Consider the following 14,630-nt stretch of genomic DNA (forward strand, 5'->3'; position numbering starts at 1 on the left):
TATGACTCCTCTCTAAAATTAGACCCTTTATTGATTTTATCACCCATACTGACTATTACTATATTCAGCATTGAGCGTTCAGGTTTTTACTTGGGAAAGATTAGTTAGGTCTCTGACGTTCTACATCATTTCCCCACACAGAAGGCTACTATTGTTCTTTCTCCATTAAAACCGACGTGAGAAACGTGATCGCTTCTCGATGACGTCAGACGCATTGACTCACCGGCCTGTCAGCTTCCTCTAGTCCCGCCTACCAAGCTCCGATTTGGGGGTATTCCCACTGTCATATTAGACAGTCATATCAGCCAATAGCGATCCGCTCCGCTCTCCCGGCCCCAGGCGCCGGCCAATCATAGGTGTGTAAAGACGGGTCCTCCGCCGAGTTAAGGTGACCTGTACAGAGGCATCCTTCTTGCCATTCGCGAGTGAAGAGGAGCTGCTGCAATCATGTCTCTGTCCAACAAGCTAACCCTGGATAAGGTGGACGTCAAGGGGAAGAGAGTCGTGATGAGGTGAGGTCACTGCGGTCACCTATCTGTTCTAAAATTATTATACGGATTTCAGACTTGAGTTGATCAATTGGGATTTCATTGACTTAATTTCAGAGCTGTGGAGATGTGCCAGATGCTGAATATTCAAGTAACAATTTATGAATCTAGTAGAGGGAGGGGTTGGTAATGACAGAACATACCCTAAGTGCATGGTGAGGCTGTGATCAGCCATTCATTCCACTGATGTGTTCTGAGTGGGTGTGACTGCTGCAGCTGCATCCCTAGCTAGTGCTGATCTGCAGTGCTTTATTAGATGGTCCATTTGCAGAGTGTCTTGTACAGGTGGCCTGCTGGACTCCTTAGTACATCTCACCCTGTTTATTGTGGGAATAACTGCACAGGAAGTATGCATATACAGCATTTACTACAAACAAGTTACTGTACTGCTTGAGCTTGCTTCATTTTTAACTTAAAACACTGGTTATATTTATGGACAATCTTTTGAGCAGTCAGCGATTGCTATTCATTTATCAATCGATAATCAATTAGCCAGGGATGTCAGATCAATGTACATATGATGGGCTTTTCATACAATTCCTCCTTCCTCCAGCAAGTTTTGTCATGGCTCCTGTCATACTGCATTCATTTATTTCTTTGCATAGTCATACAATGTGACATGAATTGTTGATCAATATTTACCACAATGTTTGATGACCTAACGAGCAGTAAAGAAATAGTTTGTTTCCATTTGGTTGGCAGAGTCCTGAACTGCACTGCTAGTTTGAACTAGTTGTATTTCTGTTCAACAAAAGCAAGGGAATCCTCTTTGTACATACTGGCCATTTCACTTTGATAAATAGGCATCCTGTATAATTGAGAAACGATTTGCTATTTAAACAATTGTATACAAATATTAAGATTGCCACATGTGTAAGCAGCTCTAGATAGTAACCTCAAGATTTAGGCCACATCTCCACTAGTAGCATATACTTAATAATAATATATATATTTTTTTTTTGGGGGGGGGGGGGGGGATGTGAATGCGAAATAGCATACACATATATGCATTGTTACATGCAAATTAGCATGCGCACTCACCCAAAAAAAGGCATGATTTTTCAAAGGAAATCCTAATGTTACTATTGTGTATGTGACAATGTGTGCAGAAAAGCGAAAATTGCATCACATGATTTTCTGCATCCGACCTCCCCAAAAAAATAGTAACAAAGTTGTCAGGCTTTGTTTTGTTTTCCCTCTGGATGCGGATTTTGCATTTAGTGGAAAAGGGCCCATAGGAAATCATTGCTGTGTGAAATTTGTGTGCTGGAAATCATGCACAAATTCGCACATAGTGGAAACCGGCCCAAAATGGTATATGTGGAAAAACCTAATCATGTGGGTTGCTAGAGAATGGTTCTGCAATGGTTGAGTTCTGCAAACACCTTCTCCATGTCCATCGGAGTACCTCAAACAATGCCTGCTGAGCTGGGGAGATTCCCATTACTGCTTGCGATACAGGAGAGTGTTGTCCTTCTGGGCCCACCTACAGAGCAGCAGCCCTGACTCGCCCCACTACAAAGCTATGCTGCACAATGAAGACCAAGAAAAGCCATGTGCACTGAAAGTTGTGGTCAGCTCTATACTCCCTCCAACCCCTGACCCACAGGTCATAACAAAAGTCCAGATAAAACCCACCACAGCTCAGAGCAAAGAGGACTATGTGGAAAAACGGAGGAGTGGAATAAAACAGTCACAAAAGCTAACCATATACCAGTCTCTACAAAGAGAATAAATATAAAATGGCCCCATACCTGGAAAAGCTCCAAAACTCGAGGGGAAAATCCTGAGTGTCTACAGATTGAGTGCTCACAACCACGAAATAGAGTCTGGGAGAGACAGACGTACAATCCCAGGGAGGAGAGACTATGCCAACACTGTGAGCAGAAGACCCTTGAGGATGAAAGCCACTTCCTACTGCACTGCCCCAAATATTCTGCAACCAGGGACACTTACTATAAAAAATTGTTGGAACTATTCCCAGACTTTATCACATTAGAAGATGAGAGAAAAAACTATATCCTACTGCGAGAAGAGGAATCCAGTGACAATCGCTGCGCACTATGTCACAGCATGCCACAGACTGAGAGGAGAATAACGGGGGCAGTGCATCGCTTCCTTTAGAATGGCGGAAGTTACTGGTGCCCATGCCTTATGTAATGATTGCACAAGTCCTGTCTTGGCAAAGCATGGAGTAAGGATGCTGCAGCTTCTTGTGGCTAAAACATTCCTGTGTGATGTCTTTTCAGGCATGAAGGGCAGCTTGAAGGTCACTGCAGATTAAATTCTCCCCCAGGAGAATAGTGATATAGATTCACTATAGGAAACCTTCATGAGTCATCACCATGTGTTGGAGGCTGATCTTGCACAGGCATCAGGCCTACTAGCCTTTCTGTGTTATTTTGCTATGTATAAAATCCAGATCTGCCATGGCATAGTATGCTTATAGCCTATCTTACAGGTTCATGTAATCCAGCATGCAGACAGCTGGATTCTTTGACCATCATCAGTGCAGGATCTGAATTGATGTGGCTCTGTCTGTATGGCATTGGAAGTATGTAAGCTGAACCACAACCACTCAGGATTTTATAAGGGACTCCAAGGAATCTGAAAGCCCCACAAAGTTAAAGCTAATACGGATATAGTGTTTGAAATATTTTACAGTGGAATGGTTTAGGAATGTGAACATTTATCCCATATATAAAAACAGAATCCTTTTCTGTAATGTTTACTAATCAGTGAATGCTAGTATTGGCTTCTTGTGTAAAGACCACAGTACAACTTGTGGTAGTTCATTTTGTGCAGCTATTTTCACAGTATATTATGGCAGCTAACTCCAGTGAGATCAAGTAGGCCAAGATAATTCTGCCTGGCATCTTTCTGAAGACTAAAATAGCCTGCTAGGATTGACAGGTGTTGTGAGGCCTTATGCAGCGTGCCATGGCTGTGCATGGTGCAGTAACTACACATTCTGCCTGTACACTTGCAGTGCTTGGTGGGGGATGGTCTTCCTTTTTTACAGGCTCCACATCCAGGATTGTATTTTTGTAGTGTATATAGCATTTTGTTTGTAGGCTTTTACTCATGATATGACTAGAGCGCACTCAATAGGCAGTAGCAGTGTTAGGGAGTCTTCCCCGAAGAGCTCCTTACTGAATTACTGGCTTACTGAAATGGGAAGAGACGAGATTTGAACCCAGGTCTCCTGTGTCAGAGGCAGAGCCCTTAACCAGTACACCATCCAGCCACAGCCTAATGAAATGTAGGCGTCCTCTGCCTTTCATGCAGATGTTGGTCAGTGCTGGTCTGCCCTTGGCATAGGCCAATCCATATTGGTGAACTTTCACCATTCCACGTGTGAAATCGTGTTCAGATTAAAACCCAAGCGGGTATGTTTATCATGTGTGTTTCTGCACCACACTGTGTTGTGGTCTCTGCCTGCAATGTCATGCATAAAAAGCACAGTGTGGCCTATGAACTCTGCAGGCTTGTATACTCTGCTGATCAGGCCACATTTCAGCTGAAATTGAGTTGTAGCTTTTCTGTTTGCAGCATGTTCTATCCTGCTGCATTTGGGATAACAAAATGCTTTACAAACGTGGTGTGAATGTAAAGCAAGCGCAGATCAGAGTCTGGCTGTACGATTTGTTGTAGACTTTATTAATGATGGAGTTTTTGTTGAAGCATGTGCACACCTCACTTTACTGTAATCGTGCCAGAAGGCTTGGCTTCCGTTATAGGAGATGAGTCACAGTGCAGGGTGCTCAAGTTCTAAACCAACCCCCAGGGCCTGAACACTGTACTGTATTCCTGTTAGTGGCATGTCAGCTACACACTGTTCTTGCATCAGGCCTGTCCCATTATTTCCTATGTGGCCTTACACCAGATAGATCGATAGATCCCCATTGTTTATTTTGGCAGCTTTTTTTTTTTTTTTTTTTTTTTTTTTTTTTTTTTTTAAGTTTATAACTATTTTTTTTCATACTTGGGTTGTACTTCCTGTCTTATGACCCCCACATCTTGTTATATTGTATGGTGCTGGGAGGATGATGGCACTATAAATCAATATTTGTTACTCCTAGCTTTTCTTTCACTACACATTGTACTCCTGTTTTTTTCCTTGCAGCGTGTTTCATTCCCATTCTGTGCTATAAACTACCATAAAGGAGCTGCAGCATTTCTCTGGCTGAGTTCCAAGCTATATGGGGTTTTCATGCAACCCTGTTCTATTTGCATCACATCACATAGCACATCTCTGTATTTCATATGACCTCTAGAAAACTGATGCTAAAGGCTCATACACACATCAGACCATAGTCTTTGGAAACTGAAAGATCACAGACCAATCTTATCACACTTCATGTAGTATGAGAGCCATACTCTACACAGTCTTTTCTATGGAGCTGAACTCCACATCAGAAAAAAAATCTTTGCAAGATGCTGCACACACAGATGCTGTACAGGCACAAAAGATCAGTACCTGCAAAAGATCTGTTCCTGCCAAAAATCCATTCTTGCAAATTGCAATGATAGTCTATGAGATCTGCAGATCATCATACACACATGATTTAGCTGACATTCATCTGCAGATCAGATCCACCAGGATGGATTTTCAGATCTGCGGATGATTGCTTGATCTGCAGATGAATGTCAGTTAAATCATGTGTGTATGATGATCTGCAGATCTCAGACTATCATTGCAATTTGCAGGAATGGATTTTTGGCAGGAACAGATCTTTTGCAGATACTTTTGCAGATCCATTCCTGCAAAATGCATTCATAGTCTGAGATCTGCAGATCCTCATACACACTTGGTTTAACAGACAATCATCTGCAGATCAGATCCACCAGGATGGATCTTCAGATCTGCAGATGATTTGCCAGATATGCAGATGAAGTCTGTTAAACCAAGTGTGTATGAGGATCTGCAGATCTCATAGACTATGAATGCATTTTGCAGGAACAGATCTTTTGCAGATAATGATCTTTTGAGTGTGTACGGGCATCTTTGTGTGCAGCATCTTGCAAAGATTTCTATCTGATGGGGAGTGCAGCTCCATAGAATAGACTGTGTAGAGTATGGCTCTCATACTACATGGAAGGGGGTAAAATTGGTCCGTGATCTTGCATTTTCCAAATACTTTTATCTCAAGTGTGTATGAAGCATAAGGCTCTCATACTAGATGAAGGGTGGTAAGATTGGTCTGTGATCTTTCAGTTTCTAAAGACTATAGTCTGATGTGTGTATGAGCCTTAAGCCTGCACAGTGCTAGTATTTTACCTGCCTGTAATAAGTGGTGATCGAGTCATAACACTTGAGATGTTCCGTTGCATGTGCATCCCAGCTGAAGTCTGATATTAGACAGTTGGCGGATCACACCATGCTTGTTGTAGGACCTGCACAACAGGTGTTAAATGTGTTTAATGTTCCAGTGAACCCTGGCTCACCCTTTAGCCCATGTTGCCATAGAGCCTTTTTTCTTGCTGCTTAGCATTGTACAGCAGTACCATGGCAGCTGTCCACTCATAAATAATTTGTTCTATTGAGGAAGCAGCGTACATGTAGTTTAATGCCAAACGGTGCTCCATAGAAACCTTTTGCTTTTCCTGGTTTATAGTGACTGAACACTGTTTCTCAGTACTTCCTTACTAAAAACCAACAGTGTAAGATGTCGGTGTAATTGGTGCTTGGTTGCTACAATGAAGAGTGGAAAAAGCTAACCGTGCTCTGAGAAGCAGTTCTCTTCATAAGGGCCTGTTTCCACTACACGCAGATTTGATGCAGATTGGATGCAGAAAAACTGACACCAATGAATTCCTATGGGCCCGTTTCCACTAAACGCGATTATTCTGATGCATATTTTCCCATAGGCATTCATTGGAGTCAGTTTTTCAGCGTCCATTCTGCATCAAATCTGTGTGTAGTGGAAACAGGCCATTATAGACTCCAATGAATACCTATGGGAAAATCTGCATCAGAAATATCGTGTTTAGTGGAAACCGGCCTATAGGCATTCATTGGAGTCAGTTTTTCTGCATCCAATCTGCGTGTAGTGGAAACAGGCCCTAAGGCCTTTTTCCCACTGACAGTTGATAGGCAGTGAAATGCCTCTCAAACTCTCACAACTGCTTGCTGGTATCTGGCAACTGTGTATGGCAGCCTGGCAACTGCTTGCTGAGCGGACAGTTCAACTGCCTGTGGAAAAGAGGCCTAAACGATTTGAACAACTTGCAATTTATGGTCCAACAGGAACTGGAATTTGCATCAGTGGAACCAAACCTTTTACAGGAGGCTGAGCAGCAGGAACGCAACAGATCGGCAAAGCAGTGCAGCACGTTACCTCTACATTGCTTACAGCAAAGCATGCAGACAATGAACATTATGCATCACTGTAACGCAGGCATTGGCAGTAACGCACTGCATGCAATGCATTACTATGCCGCACTCTGTTGTACTGCACTGTGGACATGACACAGGTGGTGCATTTCAATGTGGCGAGCCGCGTTACAGAGCTGCTGTTATGCTGCACCGCACCATTGTGAGTTTAGCCTAAAAAGAAAAATCTTATTGGGAGCATAAAGCCAACTTTTGTTTGTCTAAAAGTAAGATAGACTTTAAAGTACCCATACACTAGTACAACTTCCCCTTGATATACAGCAGATTCAATCACTGTGATCGAATTTGTTCTGCAAACGTTAACGGATCGACCAATTTCCATCCGACATCAGGTGCGTGTCGCTAGCGGTGTTCGATTCCCTGACGACCAACGCATTATAGCGGCAGCAATATCACCTGTCCGCTGGTGAGAGTCCCGGGTCTGTGCTGTCATTTCTTCCGGATGGCCTTCTTATTCTCCATGTCCTCTTCACTTCCTGTGACAAGCCGAAGTTCAAACAGTAGAGCGCACTCTACTGAATGAACTTCGGCTTCCCACAGGACAGGAATAGAAGACATGGAGGAAGATGACTGAAGTTACAGCACGGATGCGGAGACTCGCACCGGTGGACAGGTGATGATATTGCTGCTGGCCAGGGGAAGCCTGGGGCTGACAAGGCTGGCAGCGGCTCTACAGGTTTTGAATCGATTTCTTGCTGAAATCTATTCATCTGTGGGCAGCCAATAGATCCCTCTCTGATCGAATCTGATCAGAGAGGGATCTATCTGTTGGTCGATCTGGTGGCTATCAACCAGTATATGGCTAACTTTAGGTTTGTACACAGTAGAGAGGAATTGGCAGTGTATCTAAACCAATCTGTACCTGGCTGACTCTGGATAGAGCTGCAAGGCATTTTAAAGTCACAACTGCACTTGTTACAACTGAGACAGGTGCTAAACGCCTGATGGAGGATGTTTGCTTCCAAAATAATTTGCATGCAAAGTATTTTGTATGATGCGCTACCGTTCTTCTCTACGGTGTCTAAAAGTAAGCACATCTGTGGAGTTTTTGTCTGTCCCGGTCAATAAAATTCCATACTTTGTTTCCTAGCAATTGTGTGATTTTTGAAATATTTTTTTTTTTTTTTTTTTTTTTTTTTGGTGGATTTTGGCTTTGATAACCCGTAGTGTCATGAATGGGTTATCTGTTTAGGGATTACTACTGTATTGATCCTATCCTGTATCAGTGGTGTGGTTGGTGGAGTAAGTCATACAACATTGTGACAGTATGTTTAAATGATGTGTAACCTATTGTTCCTTGTTCTGTAGGGTTGACTTCAATGTCCCCATGAAAAACAACCAGATTACAAACAACCAGAGGTAGGTTACTCTTGATGTTGTTTTTTTATTTATTTAGTTTTTTTGGCTGATGCTTTTATATTTGGCAATGGGATTCTGCTTTTGCATATACCCTAAAACCAATCTCAGTTAAATCTGAACTGAAATTAAGAATTTAATTTTTTTTTTTCTCTTCCCTCCTCCTCCGAAATTAAGTCTACACTCACCGTAAAGTCAGTGGGAACCATGCCTAAAAAAGAACACAAACAGGAAAAAAAAACCCAGATACTTAAAGGATACCACAACCGAAGGGTTGTGGTAAAAATGATTGCAGCACTGTGTTGGTAATAAGCAGCACATACCTCCTGTCCCTCCAGCCCACCTCCGTCTTGTGCCGTTCTCACTCTATACATGCCGGTGTTGGGCGACTTGCTTGAACTTTGCCCTGGACATACTACGCCCTGTGCGCGCAGTATGTCCTTCCCCCTTCACTTCTGGACGGCGCATAATGCGAGGCTCAGATGCACGCTTTCCCCTCTGTGCTGCGTGTGCGCTCCATTACACCAAGCGTCACATGATTAGCATGTGACGCTTGGTGTAATGGAGCGCACACGCAGCACAGAGGGGACAGCGTGCTTCTGAGCCTCGCATTATGCACCAGCCAGAAGTGAAGGGTGAAGGACATACTGTGCGCACAGGGCGTAGTATGTCCAGGGCAAATTTCAAGCAAGTCGCCCAACACCGGCATGTATAGAGTGAGAACGGCACAAGACGGAGGTGGGCTGGAGGGACAGGAGGTATGTGCTGCTTATTACCAACACAGTACTGCAATCACTAAGGAGAGGGAAGGCTCTGGGTTCTAATGAGCCTTCCCTCTCCTCTCCCGGTGCCTGTTCCAGCGCTGGCTCCCCCGTAGCAGTATTTGACTAAATTGGTCAAATACTGCTCTCTCCTCCGCCGAAGGGAGTCTTTAGAAGTCTTCAGGGAGCCTGAGTGCTTTTGAAGACTGGCCCCTCCATACTGCTAATATGCGAGAGAGGGCGCAAAACACAGGCTGATACTAGTGCTAGCTACACCAACGTAGACCCATTTAGAAAAAAAAAGCCACCCATGGCCCCACCACCTTGACTAGTCAGTTTAGGTGTATATACTGACTGAAATCAGAAATGTATTATCCGGCTTATGCCAGACAATAGAGCGATGTAGGATTTTGTGGGAAATGTCAATTAAATATTGACAAGGCATCATGCACCCATACGAGGCATGACACCTGGCCCCCACTACATTGCAGGGCCAAGGCTGTACAAACGCGAGTGGTGGGGAGGGTCTGGTGGCTGTCATACATGGACTGGATTCTCAGCAGAGGCGGTCATTATCTGCTGCGTCAGCTGAGTTTTATCTAGCATGTGTGGAGCATTGTGGTGGCCTTCATTCAGAAAATTCCATTGTGTGTACCAAGCACTAGAGACAGAGGATCGGCAGGTCAGCCAGGCGATTTGCACTGTTAAAGACTACTTTCCCACAAAGACATTGCGTTTTAGGGGACGTTATGGTCGCATAACGTGCCTATAACGCAACACATGGTGGTGTTGAAGTTGGACGGCAGATTGAGCTGAGTTATGCAGCTCTCAAAGCAGCCGCTCCAGGTTAGTGATAGAAAGTCCGGATCTTTTTAAGGATTCGGATCATTTGAATCGGATCATTGAAAAGATCCGGATCATTGAACCAAATCATTTGAATCATTTTACTAGGGAAGCAGACTGGGTAAAATGACTAGCAGGACAGGACTTTCCCTGCACTGTACATTCTGTATGTTACTTTTTTCTTCCAGACAGACATCCACTGTGAACCGAATCTTTCATTGTGGTGATCCGGATGATTCGACTCACAAAAAAGATCCGGATCAAATGAACGATTAGTTCATGATCCGGACAACACTACAGTCTCACCAGGAGTCACCACAGTGCAGTGAATATTAATTAGCCATGTGGCTGGCTGCGGAGGAGGAGGGGAGACCTCCTCCTCCAACATTACTGAGCATGTGCAAGCAGTCTAACGCTGCTTAGCCCAGTATAACGTTCAGCATGCTGCACTTTGTGTAAACGTGTTGCGTTACTATGTAACCCAACATGTGCACTGTGAACAAGCACATTGATTTTACAGTGCTGTGAGTTAGGCTGCGTTACTGGCTGCTGTAACGTGGGACTTTAACGTCCCACTGTGAAACCAGCCTAAAAGAAAATACATTTCACCTCGGGTTCCTTTAAGTCTCTTAATATTCACAGTGGCACTTGTTTTCGTTGTAATTGTTTTAGGGCTTGTTCACACCTAGGACGTTTTTGCTGTTTTTTCATGCGCTGGCAATTTTGACTTCCTTGCATCAGGAAGTTAAAAAAGCCAAACCGCTCCACAAAAGCCTTTTTTTTTTTTTTTTTTTACAAAAAAAGCCTTCAAGTACCCGCTGTGAATCTTTGGGTTAAATACATATTTGCCTGAGGGGCAAGACTCTGGATCCTATGGAGGCTTTCCATGCTGTCCACCCCTTAGAGCGCACACTCCCCAAAAATGACTGAGAAGGGCTTGTTGATGAGATCGGGGCTGTGCTTCTCTTCAGGTATGAGCATGGCCATATTGAGCATATGCAAGTATGGCTGTGCTTGTGCGGGAGCAATACTGTGCAAGTGGGGCTGCTCTTGTGCCAGAAATATTTTTGATAACGCCACAATTGTTTACATGCACTTATCTTTTTGGGGGATATACTGCGTAGTGTACTTTCCATTGTGATACACTAGATTTTTCTTTTTTGTAGATAGTGTTTAGTACATTTGTGTCCCCTTTCACATATGCAACTGATCGGCAGTGAAGTCACCACCTGTCAGCTGCTGTATTGCACTGGCCGGGTGCTTGTTGGCGCTCAGTAGCCCCCTTCCCTATGGAGTCAGATCTGAGCGCAGCCACAGTGGTGCTCAGACTCGACATGTGGCATTCCTCTGCTGCCTTGCAACAACTCTGTGTCAGAACTTGACGTGTGGTGTTACTACCGCTGCAATTCATCTGCAATTTAAATTGCATCTGGATTGCACTGGCTGAATACTGAATTGTTTGGCAAGCACGCAGTTCAGCCTCCTGTCTGAAAGGGGCCTTTTGTTAGTTGGCCAGGACAGTTATGAAACTGAACTTTTCCAAAGGTGAAGATCTTGAGGTGAACTAGATTGAACAGCATGTTCTTCTGATTACTGCAGTTTAGTGAGAGAGGTTTTGTCTACTATACAAAATGATAGATTTACAGTAAATGGCATGCATACCATTTCTTTTGGATTAAATAACTAGCTATCTTACCTATAGTATTGAGCTCTAACTTTCTATGCTACTGTTTTGTGACTTCAGGATCAAAGCTGCTCTTCCCAGCATCCAGCATTGCTTGGACCATGGTGCTAAATCAGTTGTTCTGATGAGCCACTTGGGGCGACCGGATGGTGTTCCCATGCCTGACAAGTACTCTCTGGCACCTGTAGCTGAGGAACTTAAATCTCTGCTGAAGAGGTAATGTGCTTCATAGCTGTGTGTGTGTGTGTGTGTGTGTGTGTGTGTGTGTGTGTGTGTGTGTGTGTGTGTTTTTATTTTATTTATTTATTTTTTCCCCTTTTAATCCGTGGTGGTAAAATGTAATTAATTTTATATTTTGTTTCACATATTTCTAGAGTAGAAAATTAAATCACTCTGAAGTGTTTGAAAGATTTGTCCATTCAGGCAATTTATACACAGTTGATGTTTTTGGACCCTAAAAGCAGGAAGAAATCATGGCGCTGGAGAAATCTGTAGCAGTCCAGCACATTACTCCCTTCCCCTGGATCCAGTGCTGCAATTATCCCTCCATGCACCTGGTGGTGCTCTACTCATATAGTGAGATCGTCCTCTGTCATCGATGACAAAGGGTGATCTTACCAGTGGGATCGAGAGCCTCTGGGGTAGAAGAATGGGTGTCATTGTCCTGATCTTGGGGGAGGTGAGTTACAAACGCCTGCTGTGCACAGGCTCTGCATAGACCTCCTGGTGGCTATCCCGAGCCAGGCTCAGTTACCACTCTGAGCTGCGGCTTTTTTGCCCGTGCCTGACATGGGGTTACTGCTAAGGAAGTTAAATATCCCACGTGGGCTCCCCAGATTCTCATTGGTCAGATAAGTGGATCAATGTAAAGACGCATCTGCAAATTCAGAAATTCTTTTGCCAAGGTCAGTTCAGTAGGCCTAGTAGTAAACCAAGGTGGCAGATCAGAGATGCTATTGTTGGGCATCCTTAGCTGTTATATTGAGTAGGTCAGTGACCTGCTATTTAATTTTGGTTTGCATGCAAATACTATGCTGCTTTGAAAAACCTAGTTCCAAGACCCCTACAATTTGCATGCAAGCTAGAATTTATTTGCTTCTTATTGACCATCTCTAATGATCATTATTGCAGCAGTGTTGAGAGATGAGGAAGCTGCAGAAAAAAAAGTATCCTTGAATTTACCTACAGGGCTTCTTCATTGGTTTACTTATGTGACCAATGGAAAGTGTTTGATTTTTTTTTTTTTTTTTTTTTTTTTTTTTTTTGCAAGAGAGCTAAAGATGCTTGTGGTGGAGTATACTTTCCAGATGGTGGTTGAGGGGGTTTCAGCTGAGATATAAAGTTTACTGTGGGGACAAGTAGTGTGAGGAACAATTATTCCACCCTAAAAGTAGTCAGTATGCTGCAGTGTTGGGCCTTTTTTTTTTTTTTTTAAAGGATACCCGAGGTGACATGATGAGATAGACATGGGTATGTACAGTGCCTAGCACACACATAACTATGCTGAGTTCCTTTTTTTTTTTTTTTTTTTTTTTTCCTCCATTCTCTGCCTGAAAGAGTTAAATATCAGGTATGTAAGTGGCTGACTCTGTCCTGACTCAGACAGGAAGTGACTACAGTGTGACCCTCACTGATAAGAAATTCCAACTATAAAACACTTTCCTAGCAGAAAATTGCTTCTGAGAGCAAGAAAGAGAGAAAAAGGGAATTTCTTATCAATGAGGGTCACACTGTAGTCACTTCCTGTCTGAGTCATGACTGAGTCAGCCACTTGCATACCAGATATTTAACTCTTTCAGGTAGAGAAAGGAAAAAAAAGGAACACAGCATAGTTATTTGTGTGCTAGGCACTGTACCTACACATGTCTATCTCATCATGTCACCTCTGGTATCCTTTAACAGTGGAGGTGTCTTCATTACCTGACAGCTGCTCCCCTGCACCAGCTAGCGCATGGTACCAGTGGTAAAGAGGTTAGACACCACGTACTACCATCTCTCTTCCCCTTTACTTGCATACACACGGAGTCAGTACTAAGTGGGTGTGCTCAGACACAACTTGTCTTAGGTTTCTGCTGCCAGGTTTTACACCACTGTGTATGTAGAGGTGGCACGTGTGGTGCTACAACAGTTATTTTATTGCACTTGAATGGCAGTCTAGGCTAGCAGGCGGGAAGGCTGAACTGGCTGACAAGCGCACAGTTCATCCTCCAGTGTGAAGGAGGCTTTATTTCAGAATTGTACACAGTAGTAGGATAGCCTGTACGATGTGACTATAGTGACATTACTGTTGGGCCCTGTCACATCTGCTACACCGTGATTAGGTAATTTGTTGCTGACAAACCTTAAAAGCTGCTTAAACTGGTTTAAGAATTGCTCTTTCTAGCATCAGAAAAGCCATCCTACCATCCATTTGTCTTTCTGTGCAGAGATGTGGTGTTCCTGAAGGACTGTGTTGGCGCTGATGTAGAAACAAAATGTGCTGACCCAGCCCCTGGGACCATCATTCTCCTGGAGAACCTGCGATTCCATGTAGAAGAGGAGGGTAAAGGCAAAGATGCCTCTGGAAACAAGGTCAGACACTCAACATTTTCTACACTGTCCTAACCTCTGTTATGGAATTTCTTTAAAAACTTGCTGTTCTTATTCCACCTACTGCCTTCTGCTAATTACTAGGCACAGTTGTTAGCTGAATGCCTCCCCCTTCCTAAACCTGTGATAAGGGCAAGTGCATAGATCATAATCTAGTACTATCTGTGGGGTATTTGCCCTCTGACATTTTACTGAAGGTCAAGAAAGGAGAGTCATGTAGACTGCTGTTAATTTTAGTACACTTGACCTGCTGTAACTTTCCTGTCCTTAAGACTTCAGACTACTGTACAGCGTAAGAAGCGCTGGCCTATAATTGGCTGACCTTTTACTGGCTGAAATGGGAGAGCTGGAGTTCGAACAGTCAAAGGTTCACTTGTGGATTTGAAATGCTAAAGGGGGCAGGGTAATGCATGCTCTATTTATACCAGGCTGGACAGGAGCCAGTTAAACCT

At 43.6% G+C, this 14,630-nt stretch overlaps 1 protein-coding gene across 1 annotated transcript in view; it reads left to right on the forward strand.

Moving 5' to 3' along the window:
* The first annotated feature begins 289 nt into the window (after positions 1 to 289).
* The window catches only part of LOC137529121 (phosphoglycerate kinase), a 41,958-nt gene continuing 27,617 nt past the window's right edge, over positions 290 to 14,630 (forward strand). The window contains exons 1-4 of the mRNA XM_068251106.1: positions 290 to 512; positions 8,254 to 8,304; positions 11,650 to 11,805; positions 14,016 to 14,160. Coding sequence (XP_068107207.1) covers positions 448 to 512; positions 8,254 to 8,304; positions 11,650 to 11,805; positions 14,016 to 14,160 — 417 coding nt within the window. The 5' untranslated portion in view covers positions 290 to 447. The remainder of the gene's footprint in view (positions 513 to 8,253; positions 8,305 to 11,649; positions 11,806 to 14,015; positions 14,161 to 14,630) is intronic.

This window comes from Hyperolius riggenbachi, chromosome 8, assembly GCF_040937935.1.
Source record: "Hyperolius riggenbachi isolate aHypRig1 chromosome 8, aHypRig1.pri, whole genome shotgun sequence".
Lineage (NCBI taxonomy): Eukaryota > Metazoa > Chordata > Amphibia > Anura > Hyperoliidae > Hyperolius > Hyperolius riggenbachi.